The sequence below is a fragment of the Oncorhynchus keta genome, chromosome 22 (assembly GCF_023373465.1).
Source record: "Oncorhynchus keta strain PuntledgeMale-10-30-2019 chromosome 22, Oket_V2, whole genome shotgun sequence".
Classification (NCBI taxonomy): Eukaryota; Metazoa; Chordata; class Actinopteri; order Salmoniformes; family Salmonidae; genus Oncorhynchus; species Oncorhynchus keta.
In genome coordinates this window covers 56,824,352-56,844,402 of record NC_068442.1, presented here as the reverse complement: position 1 = coordinate 56,844,402, position 20,051 = coordinate 56,824,352, and the positions used below count along the sequence as shown (strand labels likewise).

Sequence of the window (20,051 nt, the reverse complement as noted above, 5' to 3'; positions counted from 1 at the left end):
ACTAAGGGCCAGTAGCGTAGTGGAGGGTAAACACTAAGGGCCAATGGTGTAGTGGTGTGGTGGAGGGTAAACACTAAGGGCCAGTGGTGTAGTGGTGAAGTGGAGGGTAAACACTAAGGGCCAGTAGTGTAGTGGAGGGTAAACACTAAGGGCCAGTAGTGTAGTGGAGGGTAAACACTAAGGGCCAGTAGTGTAGTGGAGGGTAAACACTAAGGGTCAGTGGTGTAGCGGTGTAGTGGAGGGTAAACACTAAGGGCCAGTAGTGTAGTGGAGGGTAAACACTAAGGGTCAGTGGTGTAGTGGAGGGTAAACACTAAGGGTCCGTGGTGTAGTGGTGTAGTGGAGGTAAACAGTAAGGGTCAGTGGTGTAGTGGAGGGTAAACACTAAGGGCCAGTAGTGTAGTGGAGGGTAAACACTAAGGGCCAGTAGTGTAGTGGAGGGTAAACACTAAGGGCCAGTAGTGTAGTGGAGGGTAAACACTAAGGGCCAGTAGTGTAGTGGAGGGTAAACACTAAGGGCCAGTAGTGTAGTGGAGGGTAAACACTAAGGGCCAGTAGTGTAGTGGAGGGTAAACACTAAGGGCCAGTAGTGTAGTGGTGTAGTGGAGGGTAAACACTAAGGGCCAGTAGTGTAGTGGAGGGTAAACACTCAGGGTCAGTGGTGTAGTGGAGGGTAAACACTAAGGGTCCGTGGTGTAGTGGTGTAGTGGAGGTAAACACTAAGGACCAGTGGTGTAGTGGAGGGTAAACACTAAGGGCCAGTAGTGTAGTGGAGGGTAAACACTAAGGGTCAGTAGTGTAGTGGAAGGTAAACACTAAGGGTCAGTGGTGTAGTGGAGGGTAAACACTAAGGGTCAGTGGTGTAGTGGAGGGTAAACACTAAGGGTCAGTGGTGTAGTGGAGGGTAAACACTAAGGGTCAGTGGTGTAGTGGAGGGTAAACACTAAAGGTCAGTGTTGTAGTGGAGGGTAAACACTAAGGGCCAGTAGTGTAGTGGAGGGTAAACACTAAGGGCCAGTGGTGTAGTGGAGGGTAAACACTAAGGGCCAGTAGTGTAGTGGAGGGTAAACACTAAGGGTCAGTGGTGTAGCGGTGTAGTGGAGGGTAAACACTAAGGGCCAGTAGAGTAGTGGAGGGTAAACACTAAGGGCCAGTGGTGTAGCGATGTAGTGGAGGGTAAACACAGGGCCATTGGTGTAGTGAAGGGTAAACACTAGGGCCAGTGGTGTAGTGGAGGGTAAACACTAAGGGCCAGTAGCGTAGTGGAGGGTAAACACTAAGGGCCAGTGGTGTAGTGGTGAAGTGGAGGGTAAACACTAAGGGCCAGTAGTGTAGTGGAGGGTAAACACTAAGGGCCAGTAGCGTAGTGGAGGGTAAACACTAAGGGCCAATGGTGCAGTGGTGTAGTGGAGGGTAAACACGAAGGGCCAGTAGTGTAGTGGAGGGTAAACACTAAGGGCCAGTAGCGTAGTGGAGGGTAAACACTAAGGGCCAATGGTGTAGTGGTGTAGTGGAGGGTAAACACTAAGGGCCAGTAGTGTAGTGGAGGGTAAACACTAAGGGTCAGTGGTGTAGTGGAGGTAAACACTAAGGGTCCGTGGTGTAGTGGTGTAGTGGAGGGTAAACACTAAGGACCAGTGGTGTAGTGGAGGGTAAACACTAAGGGCCAGTAGTGTAGTGGAGGGTAAACACTAAGGGCCAGTAGTGTAGTGGAGGGTAAACACTAAGGGCCAGTAGCGTAGTGGAGGGTAAACACTAAGGGCCAATGGTGCAGTGGTGTAGTGGAGGGTAAACACGAAGGGCCAGTAGTGTAGTGGAGGGTAAACACTAAGGGCCAGTAGCGTAGTGGAGGGTAAACACTAAGGGCCAATGGTGTAGTGGTGTAGTGGAGGGTAAACACTAAGGGCCAGTAGTGTAGTGGAGGGTAAACACTCAGGGTCAGTGGTGTAGTGGAGGGTAAACACTAAGGGTCCGTGGTGTAGTGGTGTAGTGGAGGGTAAACACTAAGGACCAGTGGTGTAGTGGAGGGTAAACACTAAGGGCCAGTAGTGTAGTGGAGGGTAAACACTAAGGGTCAGTAGTGTAGTGGAAGGTAAACACAGGGTCAGTGGTGTAGTGGAGGGTAAACACTAAGGGTCAGTGGTGTAGTGGAGGGTAAACACTAAGGGTCAGTGGTGTAGTGGAGGGTAAACACTAAGGGTCAGTGGTGTAGTGGAGGGTAAACACTAAAGGTCAGTGTTGTAGTGGAGGGTAAACACTAAGGGCCAGTAGTGTAGTGGAGGGTAAACACTAAGGGCCAGTGGTGTACTGGAGAGTAAACACTAAGGGCCAGTAGTGTAGTGGAGGGTAAACACTAAGGGTCAGTGGTGTAGTGGTGTAGTGGAGGGTAAACACTAAGGGCCAGTGTTGTAGCGATGTAGTGGAGGGTAAACACTAAGGGCCAGTGGTGTAGTGAAGGTAAACACTAAGGGCCAGTGGTGTAGTGGAGGGTAAACACTAAGGGCCAGTAGTGTAGTGGAGGGTAAACACTAAGGGTCAGTGGTGTAGTGGAGGGTAAACACTAAGGGCCAGTAGTGTAGTGGAGGGTAAACACTAAGGGCCAGTAGCGTAGTGGAGGGTAAACACTAAGGGCCAATGGTGCAGTGGTGTAGTGGAGGGTAAACACGAAGGGCCAGTAGTGTAGTGGAGGGTAAACACTAAGGGCCAGTAGCGTAGTGGAGGGTAAACACTAAGGGCCAATGGTGTAGTGGTGTAGTGGAGGGTAAACACTAAGGGCCAGTAGTGTAGTGGAGGGTAAACACTAAGGGTCAGTGGTGTAGTGGAGGGTAAACACTAAGAGTCAGTGGTGTAGTGGAGGGTAAACACTAAGGACCAGTGGTGTAGTGGAGGGTAAACACTAAGGGCCAGTAGTGTAGTGGAGGGTAAACACTAAGGGTCAGTAGTGTAGTGGAAGGTAAACACTAAGGGTCAGTGGTGTAGTGGAGGGTAAACACTAAGGGTCAGTGGTGTAGTGGAGGGTAAACACTAAGGGTCAGTGGTGTAGTGGAGGGTAAACACTAAGGGTCAGTGTTGTAGTGGAGGTAAACACTAAGGGCCAGTAGTGTAGTGGAGGGTAAACACTAAGGGCCAGTGGTGTACTGGAGAGTAAACACTAAGGGCCAGTAGTGTAGTGGAGGGTAAACACTAAGGGTCAGTGGTGTAGTGGTGTAGTGGAGGGTAAACACTAAGGGCCAGTGTTGTAGCGATGTAGTGGAGGGTAAACACTAAGGGCCAGTGGTGTAGTGAAGGGTAAACACTAAGGGCCAGTGGTGTAGTGGAGGGTAAACACTAAGGGCCAGTAGTGTAGTGGAGGGTAAACACTAAGGGTCAGTGGTGTAGTGGAGGGTAAACACTAAGGGCCAGTAGTGTAGTGGAGGGTAAACACTAAGGGCCAGTAGTGTAGTGGACGGTAAACACTAAGGGTCAGTGGTGTAGTAGAGGGTAAACACTAAGGGTCAGTGGTGCAGTGGAGGGTAAACACTAAGGGCCAGTAGTGTAGTGGAGGGTAAACACTAAGGGCCAGTAGTGTAGTGGAGGGTAAACACTAAGGGTCAGTGGTGTAGTGGAGGGTAAACACTAAGGGTCAGTGGTGTAGTGGAGGGTAAACACTAAGGGTCAGTGGTGTAGTGGAGGGTAAACACTAAGGGCCAGTAGTGTAGTGGAGGGTCAACACTAAGGGCCAGTAGTGTAGTGGAGGGTAAACACTAAGGGCCAATGGTGTAGTGGTGTAGTGGAGGGTAAACACTAAGGGCCAGTGGTGTAGTGGTGAAGTGGAGGGTAAACACTAAGGGCCAGTAGTGTAGTGGAGGGTAAGCACTAAGAGCCAGTGGTGTAGTGGAGGGTAAACACTAAGGGTCAGTGGTGTAGTGGAGGGTAAACACTAACGGCCAGTCCTGTAGTGGAGGGTAAACACTAAGGGTCAGTAGTGTAGTGGAGGGTAAACACTAAGGGTCAGTGGTGTAATGGAGGGTAAACACTAAGGGCCAGTGGTGTAGTGGAGGGTAAACACTAAGGGCCAGTGCTGTAGTGGAGGGTAAACACTAAGGGTCAGTAGTGTAGTGGAGGGTAAACACTAAGGGTCAGTGGTGTAGTGGAGGGTAAACCCTAAGGGTCAGCGGTGTAGTGGAGGGTAAACACTAAAGGTCAGCGGTGTAGTGGAGGGTAAACACTAAGTGTCAGTAGTGTAGTGGTGTAGTGGAGGGTAAACACTAAGGGTCAGTGGTGTAGTGGAGGGTAAACACTAAGGGTCAGTGGTGAGTGGAGGGTAAACACTAAGGGTCAGTGGTGTAGTGGAGGGTAAACACTAAGGGTCAGCGGTGTAGTGGAGGGTAAACACTAAGGGTCCGTGGTATAGTGGTGTAGTGGAGGGTAAACACTAAGGGCCAGTAGTGTAGTGGAGGGTAAACACTAAGGGTCAGTGGTGTAGTGGAGGGTAAACACTAAGGGTCAGTGGTGTAGTGGAGGGTAAACACAAAGGGCCAGTGGTGTAGTGGAGGGTAAACACTAAGGGCCAGTAGTGTAGTGGAGGGTAAACACTAAGGGTCAGTGGTGTAGTGGAGGGTAAACACTAAGGGTCAGTGGTGTAGTGGAGGGTAAACACTAAGGGCCAGTAGTGTAGTGGAGGGTAAACACTAAGGGCCAGTAGTGTAGTGGAGGGTAAACACTAAGGGCCAATGGTGTAGTGGTGTAGTGGAGGGTAAACACTAAGGGCCAGTGGTGTTGTGGTGAAGTGGAGGGTAAACACGAAGGGCCAGTAGTGTAGTGGAGGGTAAGCACTAAGGGCCAGTGGTGTAGTGGAGGGTAAACACTAAGGGTCAGTAGTGTAGTGGAGGGTAAACACTAAGGGTCAGTGGTGTAGTGGTGTAGTGGAGGGTAAACACTAAGGGCCAGTGTTGTAGCGATGTAGTGGAGGGTAAACACTAGGGCCAGTGGTGTAGTGAAGGGTAAACACTAAGGGCCAGTGGTGTAGTGGAGGGTAAACACTAAGGGCCAGTAGTGTAGTGGAGGGTAAACACTAAGGGTCAGTGGTGTAGTGGAGGGTAAACACTAAGGGCCAGTAGTGTAGTGGAGGGTAAACACTAAGGGCCAGTAGTGTAGTGGAGGGTAAACACTAAGGGTCAGTGGTGTAGTAGAGGGTAAACACTAAGGGTCAGTGGTGTAGTGGAGGGTAAACACTAAGGGCCAGTAGTGTAGTGGAGGGTAAACACTAAGGGCCAGTAGTGTTGTGGAGGGTAAACACTACGGGTCAGTGGTGTAGTGGAGGGTAAACACTAAGGGTCAGTGGTGTAGTGGAGGGTAAACACTAAGGGTCAGTGGAGTGGAGGGTAAACACTAAGGGCCAGTAGTGTAGTGGAGGGTCAACACTAAGGGCCAGTAGTGTAGTGGAGGGTAAACACTAAGGGCCAATGGTGTAGTGGTGTAGTGGAGGGTAAACACTAAGGGCCAGTGGTGTAGTGGTGAAGTGGAGGGTAAACACTAAGGGCCAGTAGTGTAGTGGAGGGTAAGCACTAAGAGCCAGTGGTGTAGTGGAGGGTAAACACTAAGGGTCAGTGGTGTAGTGGAGGGTAAACACTAACGGCCAGTCCTGTAGTGGAGGGTAAACACTAAGGGTCAGTAGTGTAGTGGAGGGTAAACACTAAGGGTCAGTGGTGTAATGGAGGGTAAACACTAAGGGCCAGTCGTGTAGTGGAGGGTAAACACTAAGGGCCAGTGCTGTAGTGGAGGGTAAACACTAAGGGTCAGTAGTGTAGTGGTGTAGTGGAGGGTAAACACTAAGGGTCAGTGGTGTAGTGGAGGGTAAACCCTAAGGGTCAGCGGTGTAGTGGAGGGTAAACACTAAAGGTCAGCGGTGTAGTGGAGGGTAAACACTAAGTGTCAGTAGTGTAGTGGTGTAGTGGAGGGTAAACACTAAGGGTCAGTGGTGTAGTGGAGGGTAAACACTAAGGGTCAGTGGTGTAGTGGAGGGTAAACACTAAGGGTCAGTGGTGTAGTGGAGGGTAAACACTAAGGGTCAGCGGTGTAGTGGAGGGTAAACACTAAGGGTCCGTGGTATAGTGAGGTAGTGGAGGGTAAACACTAAGGGCCAGTAGTGTAGTGGAGGGTAAACACTAAGGGTCAGTGGTGTAGTGGAGGGTAAACACTAAGGGTCAGTGGTGTAGTGGAGGGTAAACACAAAGGGCCAGTGGTGTAGTGGAGGGTAAACACTAAGGGCCAGTAGTGTAGTGGAGGGTAAACACTAAGGGTCAGTGGTGTAGTGGAGGGTAAACACTAAGGGTCAGTGGTGTAGTGGAGGGTAAACACTAAGGGCCAGTAGTGTAGTGGTGAAGAGGAGGGTAAACACGAAGGGCCAGTAGTGTAGTGGAGGGTAAGCACTAAGGGCCAGTGGTGTAGTGGAGGGTAAACACTAAGGGTCAGTAGTGTAGTGGAGGGTAAACACTAAGGGTCAGTGGTGTAATGGAGGGTAAACACTAAGGGTCAGTGGTGTAGTGGAGGGTAAACACTAAGGGCCAGTTCTGTAGTGGAGGGTAAACACTAAGGGTCAGTAGTGTAGTGGTGTAGTGGAGGGTAAACACTAAGGGTCAGTGGTGTAGTGGAGGGTAAACCCTAAGGGTCAGCGGTGTAGTGGAGGGTAAACACTAAGGGTCCGTGGTGTAGTGGTGTAGTGGAGGGTAAACACTAAGGGCCAGTAGTGTAGTGGAGGGTAAACACTAAGGGTCAGTGGTTTAGTGGAGGGTAAACACTAAGGGTCAGTGGTGTAGTGGAGGGTAAACACTAAGGGTCAGCGGTGTAGTGGAGGGTAAACACTAAGGGTCCGTGGTGTAGTGGTGTAGTGGAGGGTAAACACTAAGGGCCAGTAGTGTAGTGGAGGGTAAACACTAAGGGTCAGTGGTTTAGTGGAGGGTAAACACTAAGGGTCAGTGGTGTAGTGGAGGGTAAACACTAAGGGTCAGTGGTGTAGTGGAGGGTAAACACTAAGGGTCAGTGGTGTAGTGGAGGGTAAACACTAAGGGTCAGTGGTGTAGTGGAGGGTAAACACTAAGGGTCAGTGGTGTAGTGGAGGGTAAACACTAAGGGCCAGTGGTGTAGTGAAGGGTAAACACTAAGGGCCAGTGGTGTAGTGGAGGGTAAACACTAAGGGCCAGTAGTGTAGTGGAGGGTAAACACTAAGGGCCAGTGGTGTAGTGGAGGGTAAACACCAAGGGCCAGTGGTGTAGTGGAGGGTAAACACTAAGGGTCAGTGGTGTAGTGGAGGGTAAACACTAAGGGCCAGTGGTGTAGTGGAGGGTAAACACTAAGGGCCAGTAGTGTAGTGGAGGGTAAACACTAAGGGCCAGTGGTGTAGTGGAGGGTAAACCCTAAGGGTCAGTGGTGTAGTGGAGGGTAAACACTAAGGGTCAGTGGTGTAGTGGTGTAGTGGTGTAGGCCCTACTGCCTGTAAACACACAGTCCAGTTCAAAGTGAATGATGACAGGCCCTACTGCCTGTAAACACACAGTCCAGTTCATAGTGAATGATGCCAGGCCCGTGAGGCAAATGGCTTGTTTGTATAAAGGCCTACTGTATCTCTGGTTGAACTGTAGCGCCTTGGTCTGTTGTCGTGGTGGAATCAGAATTATTTAGGTAACATTTATAAATAAAATGTTTTATTTATTTTATTGCATGCTTATGTGAGATATGTCATTAGAATGTCTATGTTTGGATAATACTGTTGGCCGGTTGCAGTTATCTGTTCTCTGTCAGGGTTCAGTTACTTGGGCCGCAGAGAGGGTAGAGGTCAAGCTTGTCTTCATATGTAAACATATCTTTTAAACCATGTGAAGGGATGATTGAGGGGGAACCAATTATCTTTTGGCTCCACAATGTCTGTGGGCCAGTCACTGTGTCTCCGTGAGCTTGTCCAGAATGGGAGTGTCTAAAATGACAATTGATATATATCCTAATATCTTGGTACTATGTTGTACCAAGAACGAGAAGTAGAACCTCGTTTTAGGAGAGCAAACTGATAATTTATAGCTAATGCTGTCTGGCTATGGGATACTCCTCTCTCAAGTAAAGTCTTCCTTTGTAATGTTCCTAAGATCTGTTATTTGTCATGTGAGTTGAGATGGGTGTGTCTTGGCTATAAATGATACTAAGAACTGTTTTGTAAGGACTCTCAGAGAATTCATTTATAGACACTGAATTGATCTGAGAGTCACAGGGTTGTGATGGAGCTCATAATAATTAAAGATGGACTTTATGATAACTCTGATTGTGTGGTGGTTTGGTCTCATGATTTGGTAAATACAGGAAACTTCCATTCCACTGTGTAGACTCTGGTCTCTGATTGGCTATAGCGCCCTGGTCTGTGTAGACTCTGGTCTCTGATTGGCTATAGCGCCCTGGTCTGTGTAGACTCTGGTCTCTGATTGGCTATAGCGCCCTGGTCTGTGTAGACGCTGGTCTCTGATTGGCTATAGTGCCCTGGTCTGTGTAGACGCTGGTCTCTGATTGGCTATAGCGCCCTGGTCTGTGTAGACGCTGGTCTCTGATTGGCTATAGCGCCCTGGTCTGTGTAGACGCTGGTCTCTGATTGGCTATAGCGCCCTGGTCTGTGTAGACTCTGGTCTCTGATTGGCTATAGCGCCCTGGTCTGTGTAGATGCTGGTCTCTGATTGGCTATAGCGCCCTGGTCTGTGTAGACGCTGGTCTCTGATTGGCTATAGTGCCCTGGTCTGTGTAGACTCTGGTCTCTGATTGGCTATAGCGCCCTGGTCTGTGTAGACTCTGGTCTCTGATTGGCTATAGCGCCCTGGTCTGTGTAGACTCTGGTCTCTGATTGGCTATAGCGCCCTGGTCTGTGTAGACTCTGGTCTCTGATTGGCTATAGCACCCTGGTCTGTGTAGACTCTGGTCTCTGATTGGCTATAGCGCCCTGGTCTGTGTAGACGCTGGTCTCTGATTGGCTATAGCGCCCTGGTCTGTGTAGACTCTGGTCTCTGATTGGCTATAGCGCCCTGGTCTGTGTAGACTCTGGTCTCTGATTGGCTATAGCGCCCTGGTCTGTGTAGACGCTGGTCTCTGATTGGCTATAGCGCCCTGGTCTGTGTAGACGCTGGTCTCTGATTGGCTATAGCGCCCTGGTCTGTGTAGACGCTGGTCTCTGATTGGCTATAGCGCCCTGGTCTGTGTAGACTCTGGTCTCTGATTGTCTATAGTGCCCTGGTCTGTGTAGACTCTGGTCTCTGATTGGCTATAGTGCCCTGGTCTGTGTAGACTCTGGTCTCTGATTGGCTATAGCGCCCTGGTCTGTGTAGACTCTGGTCTCTGATTGGCTATAGCGCCTGGTCTGTGTAGACGCTGGTCTCTGATTGGCTATAGCGCCCTGGTCTGTGTAGACGCTGGTCTCTGATTGGCTATAGCTGGTCTGTGTAGACCTGGTCTGATTGTAGAGACTCTGGTCTCTGATTGGCTATAGCGCCCTGGTCTGTGTAGACTCTGGTCTCTGATTGGCTATAGCGCCCTGGTCTGTGTAGACTCTGGTCTCTGATTGGCTATAGCGCCCTGGTCTGTGTAGACTCTGGTCTCTGATTGGCTATAGCGCCCTGGTCTGTGTAGACTCTGGTCTCTGATTGGCTATAGCGCCCTGGTCTGTGTAGACGCTGGTCTCTGATTGGCTATAGCGCCCTGGTCTGTGTAGACTCTGGTCTCTGATTGGCTATAGCGCCTGGTCTGTGTAGACTCTGGTCTCTGATTGGCTATAGCGCCCTGGTCTGTGTAGACTCTGGTCTCTGATTGGCTATAGCGCCCTGGTCTGTGTAGACGCTGGTCTCTGATTGGCTATAGCGCCCTGGTCTGTGTAGACTCTGGTCTCTGATTGGCTATAGCGCCCTGGTCTGTGTAGACTCTGGTCTCTGATTGGCTATAGCGCCCTGGTCTGTGTAGACTCTGGTCTCTGATTGGCTATAGCGCCCTGGTCTGTGTAGACTCTGGTCTCTGATTGGCTATAGCGCCCTGGTCTGTGTAGACTCTGGTCTCTGATTGGCTATAGCGCCCTGGTCTGTGTAGACTCTGGTCTCTGATTGGCTATAGCGCCCTTGTCTGTGTAGACTCTGGTCTCTGATTGGCTATAGCGCCCTGGTCTGTGTAGACTCTGGTCTCTGATTGGCTATAGCGCCCTGGTCTGTGTAGACTCTGGTCTCTGATTGGCTATAGCGCCCTGGTCTGTGTAGACTCTGGTCCTGGACAAGACAGATGTTTTTATGAGGTTTTATTTACTGCAGTGTCTATTTTTGTCCAAACACAAAGACTCTTTCCCACTCTGTATTGCAATTTTCACAAATGCTTTACTATACGTCATTCTCAAACATCAGAATTTAAGAAAATGTGAAAGTGACCGTATATAAGTGGCCAAGTGTCAGATGTTTATTATTTTTTTAAGTGTCACATTCTTCCTGGGGGTGTAAATGAACAGATTTGAATAAGATGTCATCAGTTCCACTTTAAATGTAACAATGTTTCACACACAAGTTATTTTCAAAGAGATGGCTGTCAGCAGCACTGCAGTAAGAATCAGTCTCACCTTAAGTGGTTTCTAACACAACACTGTTCACCATAGTGCCCTCAAAACTCATCACCAAGCTAAGGACCCTGGGACTAAACACCTCCCTCTGCAACTGGATCCTGGACTTCCTGGACATCCCACTATTCACATCGACGGGACAGCAGTGGAGAAGGTGGCAAGTATTAAGTTCCTCGGCGTACACATCACAGACAAACTGAAATGGTCCACCCACACAGACAGTGTGGTGAAGAAGGCGCAACAGAGCCTCTTCAACCTCAGGAGACTGAAGACATTTGGCTTGTCACCTTAAACCCTCACAAACTTTTACAGATGCACAATTGAGAGAATCCTGTCGGGTTGTATTGCCGCCTGGCAAACTACCTGCCCTCCGGGACACCCACAAAACCCAACGTCACAGGAAGGCCAAAACGATCATCAAGGACAACAACCAGCCAGTAATCAGCCAGAACAGGCAGTTCACCCCATTACCATCCAGAAGGCGAGGTCAGTACAGGTGCATCAAAGCGGGGACCGAGAGACTGAAAAACAGCTTCTATCAAGGCCATCCAACTGTTAAACAGCCATCATCAACCCTGGTGTCCTGACTAAATTCCCAATCTGTCCCTCATACCATCACGGTCACCTAATCATCCCCAGTATACAAGTGGCTCATTCATCGTCCCTCCTCTCCCCTTTAACTATTGCCCAGGTCGTTGCTGTAAGTGTTCTCAGTTGATTTACCTGGTAAAATAAGGGTAAAATACAAAATAAAAATCCATATATTTATATGCACATATTCTCATTCCATCCCTTTAGATTTGTGTGTATAAGGCAGTTGTTGTGGAATTGTTAGATTACTTGTTAGATATTACTGCACTGTTGGAACAAGAAGCACAAGCATTTCGCTACACTCCATTAACATCTGCTAACCATGTGTATGTGACCATTAAAATTTAATTTGATGATTTAATTAGACATTTTCCCTCAATTACCTCGACTAACCTGTACCCCCGCACATTGACTCGGTACCAGGGTGTATAGCCTTGTTATTGTCATTCAAAGACTCAATCATGGACACTCTTACTGACAGTTGTGGCTGCTTCATGTGATGTATTTTTGCCTCTACCTTCTTGCCCTTTGTGCTGCTACCATGTTGTGTTGCTATCATGTTGTGTTGCTACCATGTTGTGTTGCTATCATGCTGTGTTTATGTGTTGTTGCCTTGCTATGTTGTTGTCTTAGGTCTCTCTTTAGGTGGTGTTGTGGTGTCTCTTGTCATGTGTGTTTCTCCTATATTTTTTATTTTTTTTATCCCAGACCCCATCCCCGCACAAGTCCTTTTGTATTCTGGTAGGCAGTCATTGTACATAAGAATTTCTTCTTAATTAACTGACTTGCCTAGTTAATAAAAAATAAAAAAATGTAATGGTTTGAAATGCGGGCTTTTATTTTGAAGGTTTTCTCATTACCATAGGACAGTGACGTCATCGTTAGCGTTGCTAGTAGTCGAGAAGTTGTTGCATGAAGATAGCAGCTATCTGTCATAATAAACATTAACGGCGGAGAGCTAAAACAAATTCATTAATTGCAACGTCTTCTGATGCATAAATAATGCATGCAACGATTTAATTTCTCTAGTTTAGTATCATAACTTCAAGGGACGTGTCTTTAGGCCTCTACTCGTTGCTAACGCGTAGCTAGCTAGCTAGCTCCCACTGTTTCCACAGAATGAATGTCAACGCAACGGCCAGCTAATGAGCTGGCTAGCTAATTGAAAAAGATTTAGCTGGCACTATCCGACGATACAGCATCAAGAGTCCAGCTATCAATTACATGCAGTTTCTTCGTTGGTGAATTTTACAGCACAGTGAATGTATTAGCTTGCTAACTAGCTGACGCTAGCCAAATCGGTCACAACAATGTCACAGGCGCACTGGACCAAATTCGAAAAGGAGACCGAGGAAGAGGTGAAGAACCTGGTCAAACACATCAGTGGGATTCAAGATGAAGAAGAGCAGAACTTTCAACTGGCACTGAAATTTACCTGGTCCAATTTCAGGTAAGGATGCCACATTTTTAATTATGATATACACAGCTGCTTTAGAAAAGGTGATATGGTCAAAGATGAACTGTTATGATGGTCATCGTGGGTTTGTCTCTGTGTTGGCAGGTTTCACCGTTTCCTAGATGCCAATAGTCATAAAGTACAACGCAGTGTGAATGGGTGAGTTGGCAAACAGGTTATATGATTTGTGTATGTAGAATTAACGTTACCTGTTCATTATGAGCATGATGAAAATGTTTCAGGATCTATGAGAAACTGATGGTGCATTCAGACCTGAGTAAAGCAGAGAGCTGGGTCAGACTGACAGAAGAGTTCCTCAACTCACCTCTACCCAACACAGATGGAACTAAGGTATGGTTGGACAAGAAACATACTGCACACAGACTGTATAATTACAAGTGAGGTGGGGGTGGGGGGGGGCAGGAAGCATAGTGTGGCACCAGTTACTGAAAGGTCAATGTAAATAGTCTGGGTGGGCATTTGATTAGTTGTTCAGCAGTCTTCTGTCTTGGGGGTAGAAGCTGTTTAGGAACATTTTGGTCTTAGACTTGGGGCTCCGGTACCACTTGCTGTGCGGTTGTAGAGAGAACAGTTTTTGACTTGCGTGACTGGAGTCTTTGACAATTTTTTGGGGCCTTCCTCTGACACCGCCTGGTATAGAGGTCCTGGATGTCAGGAAGCTTAGCCCCGGTGCTGTACTGGGCCGTACGCACTACCCTCTGAAGTGCCTTGCGGTCGGAGGGCGAGCAGTTGCCGTACCAGGCGGTGATGCAACCTGTCAGGATGCTCTCGATGGTGCAGCTGTAGAACTTTTTGAGGATCTGAGGACCCATGCCAAATCTTTTCAGTCTCCTGAGGGGGAAACGGTGTTGTCGTGCCCTCTTCACGACGGTCTTGGTGTGTTTGGAACATGACAGTTTGTGGTGTAAAAATGTCAGGGAAGACACTTGCTGATTGGTCTGTGCTCTCACGTCCTGGTAATCTGATTGGCCCCGCGGCTTTGTGAATGTTGACCTGTTTAAAGGTCTTGCTCACATCGGCTACGGAGTGCGTGATCACACAGTCGTCTGGAACAGCTAGTGCTCTCATGCATGCTTCAGTGTTTCTTGCCTCAAAGCTAGCGTAAAAGGCATTTAGCTAGTCTGGCAGGCTCGCATATGATCAACATAAGGCACACAGCCTGTATCATAAAATGAACCTGTACGCTTAGTTTGCAGTGCAGTGAATGACCTACCTTGTGTCCTCCTATGTTTTGTTACAGACTGATGTTCATCACAGTCTCCTGGACCTTCTCCTACACCTCTCCGACTCTCCCCTTAACTCCAACTACAGCGAGACACCCAGACTGAAGGAGACTGGTGAGTACATGACCCCTTCATTCCCTCTGATGTTCCCCTTTACTCCTGCTGTGTTCTCAGTCTGGACGACATGATCCCCTGTGTCTGTGTAGAGAAAGAAGACGACTTTGACTGGCGTGGATATTTACAGGAAGGAGAGCTAGACACAGATCCATATCCAGACACCCCAGTGAGTAAAACATGCTTCAACTCTTTCTTCTGCTTATTTTCCATTTTCAAACATGTTCCACGATGTTCAGTCCTTCATTTATATTATTACCGGAATCTACTGTACTGTTTTGAAACCGTGGTGCTGTCCAACTGCCACCCTTCTTGACCAGTGCCATCTCTCTCTCCAAGCCCTCTGTCTGATTCAGTCAGTTCTAATGGGATGGCTGATTTGCTGTAGTGTCCTTCCTCTTCCTGGCCTTGTTTTGATGCTAACTGTTAACTGTCTCTAACAGGAGTCTCCTTCTCTCTTACTACTGAGTGATTAGTGCTTTTTGAGGTCGGTTTGGTTTCGGTTCCAATATTAAAAAAAAAAATGTTTTTTTTTTTACAACATCAAATGCATTATAAAATGACAACATTAAAATGATTTCAGAGCTTTTTAATTGAAATTCCAAAGCCAAAAATAGTGGAAGAAAATATTCCATTGTCTTTGTCAGGTCCACATTGGGTAGACGTCAATTGAAAAATAGGAAATTCCTATGAAATAATACAATATTTCAGTTGTGTATTTGATGACTAAAGTCATCATCTCATCTCTGCTAAGGCAGTAGCAGCCAGCCAGACCATCTAATGTTATCTCTGAAGACAGCACGGGGAGAACAGTCATCCTATTTAGCTAGCCTGTCTCAGTACGCTTCATAGCTGTCTGACCAAATAATTTGTCTAGTTCTTCAAAGTAGATATGGCATACTTCCACAAACTGTCTCTATTCCTCGTCCTTGTGTACATTCCTCTCATGCGGTCTGTGTTCATCTACCTCTTTACCATAGGAGCTGTCTGTTAAACATCTCTACTATAAGAGCTGTCTGTTAAACATCTCTATCTAGGAGCTGTCTGTTAAACATCTCTACTATAAGAGCTGTCTGTTAAACATCTCTATCTAGGAGCTGTCTGTTAAACATCTCTATCTAGGAGCTGTCTGTTAAACATCTCTATCTAGGAGCGGTCTGTTAAACATCTCTCTACTATAAGAGTGGTCTGTTAAACATCTCTCTATCTAGGAGCTGTCTGTTAAACATCTCTCTATCTAGGAGCGGTCTGTTAAACATCTCTACCATAGGAGCTGTCTGTTAAACATCTCTACCATAGGAGCTGTCTGTTAAACATCTCTATCTAGGAGCTGTCTGTTAAACATCTCTCTATCTAGGAGCGGTCTGTTAAACATCTCTACCATAGGAGCGGTCTGTTAAACATCTCTATCTAGGAGCTGTCTGTTAAACATCTCTCTATCTAGGAGCTGTCTGTTAAACATCTCTACCATAGGAGCTGTCTGTTAAACATCTCTACCATAGGAGCTGTCTGTTAAACATCTCTATCTAGGAGCTGTCTGTTAAACATCTCTCTATCTAGGAGCTGTCTGTTAAACATCTCTATCTAGGAGGGGTCTGTTAAACATCTCTACCATAGATGTCTGTTAAACATCTCTCTATCTAGGAGCTGTCTGTTAAACATCTCTCTATCTAGGAGCTGTCTGTTAAACATCTCTACCATAGGAGCTGTCTGTTAAACATCTCTCTATCTAGGAGCTGTCTGTTAAACATCTCTCTATCTAGGAGCTGTCTGTTAAACATCTCTCTATCTAGGAGCTGTCTGTTAAACATCTCTACCATAGGAGCTGTCTGTTAAACATCTCTCTATCTAGGAGCTGTCTGTTAAACATCTCTCTATCTAGGAGCTGTCTGTTAAACATCTCTCTATCTAGGAGCTGTCTGTTAAACATCTCTCTATCTAGGAGCTGTCTGTTAAACATCTCTCTATCTAGGAGCTGTCTGTTAAACATCTCTACCATAGGAGCTGTCTGTTAAACATCTCTACCATAGGAGCTGTCTGTTAAACATCTCTACCATAGGAGCTGTCTGTTAAACATCTCTATCTAGGAGCGGTCTGTTAAACATCTCTCTATCTAGGAGCGGTCTGTTAAACATCTCTCTATCTAGGAGCGGTCTGTTAAACATCTCTCTATCTAGGAGCGGTCTGTTAAACATCTCTCTATCTAGGAGCGGTCTGTTAAACATCTCTCTATCTAGGAGCGGTCTGTTAAACATCTCTCTATCTAGGAGCTGTCTGTTAAACATCTCTACCATAGGAGCGGTCTGTTAAACATCTCTCTATCTAGGAGTGGTCTGTTAAACATCTCTACCATAGGAGCTGTCTGTTAAACATCTCTATCTAGGAGCGGTCTGTTAAACATCTCTATCTAGGAGCGGTCTGTTAAACATCTCTCTATCTAGGAGCGGTCTGTTAAACATCTCTCTATCTAGGAGCGGTCTGTTAAACATCTCTCTATCTAGGAGCGGTCTGTTAAACATCTCTCTATCTAGGAGCGGTCTGTTAAACATCTCTCTATCTAGGAGCGGTCTGTTAAACATCTCTCTATCTAGGAGCTGTCTGTTAAACATCTCTACCATAGGAGCGGTCTGTTAAACATCTCTCTATCTAGGAGCTGTCTGTTAAACATCTCTACCATAGGAGCTGTCTGTTAAACATCTCTACCATAGGAGCTGTCTGTTAAACATCTCTATCTAGGAGCGGTCTGTTAAACATCTCTCTATCTAGGAGCTGTCTGTTAAACATCTCTCTATCTAGGAGCTGTCTGTTAAACATCTCTACCATAGGAGCTGTCTGTTAAACATCTCTACCATAGGAGCTGTCTGTTAAACATCTCTCTATCTAGGAGCTGTCTGTTAAACATCTCTCTATCTAGGAGCGGTCTGTTAAACATCTCTCTATCTAGGAGCTGTCTGTTAAACATCTCTCTACTATAAGAGTGGTCTGTTAAACATCTCTCTATCTAGGAGCGGTCTGTTAAACATCTCTCTATCTAGGAGCTGTCTGTTAAACATCTCTACCATAGGAGCTGTCTGTTAAACATCTCTCTATCTAGGAGCGGTCTGTTAAACATCTCTCTATCTAGGAGCGGTCTGTTAAACATCTCTCTATCTAGGAGCGGTCTGTTAAACATCTCTCTATCTAGGATCGGTCTGTTAAACATCTCTATCTAGGAGCGGTCTGTTAAACATCTCTCTATCTAGGAGCGGTCTGTTAAACATCTCTCTATCTAGGATCGGTCTGTTAAACATCTCTACCATAGGATCGGTCTGTTAAACATCTCTCTATCTAGGAGCGGTCTGTTAAACATCTCTCTAACTAGGAGCGGTCTGTTAAACATCTCTCTAACTAGGAGCGGTCTGTTAAACATCTCTCTATCTAGGAGCGGTCTGTTAAACATCTCTCTATCTAGGAGCGGTCTGTTAAACATCTCTCTAACTAGGAGCGGTCTGTTAAACATCTCTCTATCTAGGAGCGGTCTGTTAAACATCTCTCTATCTAGGAGCGGTCTGTTAAACATCTCTCTATCTAGGAGCGGTCTGTTAAACATCTCTCTATCTAGGAGCGGTCTGTTAAACATCTCTAACTAGGAGCGGTCTGTTAAACATCTCTCTAACTAGGAGCGGTCTGTTAAACATCTCTCTAACTAGGAGCGGTCTGTTAAACATCTCTCTATCTAGGATCGGTCTGTTAAACATCTCTCTATCTAGGATCGGTCTGTTAAACATCTCTCTATCTAGGATCGGTCTGTTAAACATCTCTCTATCTAGGAGCGGTCTGTTAAACATCTCTCTATCTAGGAGCGGTCTGTTAAACATCTCTCTATCTAGGAGCGGTCTGTTAAACATCTCTCTATCTAGGAGCGGTCTGTTAAACATCTCTCTATCTAGGAGCGGTCTGTTAAACATCTCTATCTAGGAGCGGTCTGTTAAACATCTCTCTATCTAGGAGCGGTCTGTTAAACATCTCTCTATCTAGGAGCGGTCTGTTAAACATCTCTCTATCTAGGAGCGGTCTGTTAAACATCTCTCTATCTAGGAGCGGTCTGTTAAACATCTCTCTATCTAGGATCGGTCTGTTAAACATCTCTCTATCTAGGATCGGTCTGTTAAACATCTCTCTATCTAGGATCGGTCTGTTAAACATCTCTCTATCTAGGAGCGGTCTGTTAAACATCTCTCTATCTAGGAGCGGTCTGTTAAACATCTCTCTATCTAGGAGCGGTCTGTTAAACATCTCTCTATCTAGGAGCGGTCTGTTAAACATCTCTCTATCTAGGAGCGGTCTGTTAAACATCTCTCTATCTAGGAGCGGTCTGTTAAACATCTCTCTATCTAGGAGCGGTCTGTTAAACATCTCTCTATCTAGGAGCGGTCTGTTAAACATCTCTCTATCTAGGAGCGGTCTGTTAAACATCTCTCTATCTAGGAGCGGTCTGTTAAACATCTCTCTATCTAGGAGCGGTCTGTTAAACATCTCTCTATCTAGGAGTGGTCTGAGGAGGAGAGCGAGGACGAGGACAGTCAGCAGCCGCTCAGCAGAGAGGATTCTGGGATACAGGTGGACCGTACCCCCCAGGAGGACCAGGAGAAGACGGTCCCTGTTACCTGGACAGGTACAGATCATATACTCTCAATACCCGAAGCACAATCTTGTGATTACAGTGGGTTTATTGTGTTGTGGGTTTATTGTCTTGTGATTACAGTGGGTTTATTGTGATTACAGTGGGTTTATTGTGGTTACAGTGGGTTTATTGTGATTACAGTGGGTTTATTGTGATTACAGTGGGTTTATTGTGATTACAGTGGGTTTATTGTCTTGTGGGTTTATTGTGATTACAGTGGGTTCATTGTCTTGTGGGTTTATTGTGCTTACAGTGGGTTTATTGTCTTGTGGCTACAGTGGGTTTATTGTGATTACAGTAGGTTTATTGTGACTACAGTGGGTTTATTGTGGTTACAGTGGGTTTGTGATTACAGTGGGTTTATTGTGACTACAGTGGGTTTATTGTGGTTACAGTGGGTTTGTGATTACACTGGGTTTATTGTGACTACAGTGGGTTTATTGTGACTACAGTGGGTTTATTGTGGTTACAGTGGGTTTATTGTGGTTACAGTGGGTTTATTGTGACTACAGTGGGTTTATTGTGACTACAGTGGGTTTGTGGTTACAGTGGGTTTGTGGTTACAGTGGGTTTATTGTGACTACAGTGGGTTTATTGTGACTACAGTGGGTTTATTGTGACTACAGTGGGTTTATTGTGACTACAGTGGGTTTATTGTGGTTACAGTGGGTTTATTGTGACTACAGTGGGTTTATTGTGACTACAGTGGGTTTATTGTGGTTACAGTGGGTTTATTGTGATTACAGTGGGTTTATTGTGATTACAGTGGGTTTATTGTGTTGTGACTACAGTGGGTTTATTGTGGTTACAGTGGGTTTGTGATTACAGTGGGTTTATTGTGATTACAGTGGGTTTATTGTGATTACAGCAGGTTTATTGTGGTTAGTGGGTTTATTGTGACTACAGTGGGTTTATTGTGACTACAGTGGGTTTATTGTGACTACAGTGGGTTTATTGTGACTACAGTGGGTTTATTGTGACTACAGTGGGTTTATTGTGACTACAGTGGGTTTATTGTGACTACAGTGGGTTTATTGTGACTACAGTGGGTTTATTGTGGTTACAGTGGGTTTATTGTGGTTACAGTGGGTTTATTGTGTTGTGGTTATAGCGGGTGTATTGTCTTGTGATTATAGCGGGTTTATTATGACTACAGTGTGTTTATTGTGACTACAGTGTGTTTATTGTGACTACAGTGTGTTTATTGTGACTACAGTGGGTTTATTGTGATTACAGTGGGTTTATTGTGACTACAGTGGGTTTATTGTGATTACAGTGGGTTTATTGTGATTACAGTGGGTTTATTGTGATTACAGTGGGTTTATTGTGATTACAGTGGGTTTATTGTGATTACAGTGGGTTTATTGTGACTACAGTGGGTTT

General features: G+C 46.3%; 1 protein-coding gene across 1 annotated transcript in view; it reads left to right on the top strand.

The window, feature by feature from the left end:
- The first annotated feature begins 12,049 nt into the window (after positions 1–12,049).
- The window catches only part of tubgcp5 (tubulin, gamma complex associated protein 5), a 116,226-nt gene continuing 108,224 nt past the window's right edge, over positions 12,050–20,051 (top strand). The window contains exons 1-6 of the mRNA XM_052475731.1: positions 12,050–12,641; positions 12,753–12,806; positions 12,890–12,998; positions 13,909–14,005; positions 14,098–14,174; positions 18,533–18,659. Of these exons, the coding sequence (XP_052331691.1) occupies positions 12,502–12,641; positions 12,753–12,806; positions 12,890–12,998; positions 13,909–14,005; positions 14,098–14,174; positions 18,533–18,659 (604 nt within the window). The 5' untranslated portion in view covers positions 12,050–12,501. The remainder of the gene's footprint in view (positions 12,642–12,752; positions 12,807–12,889; positions 12,999–13,908; positions 14,006–14,097; positions 14,175–18,532; positions 18,660–20,051) is intronic.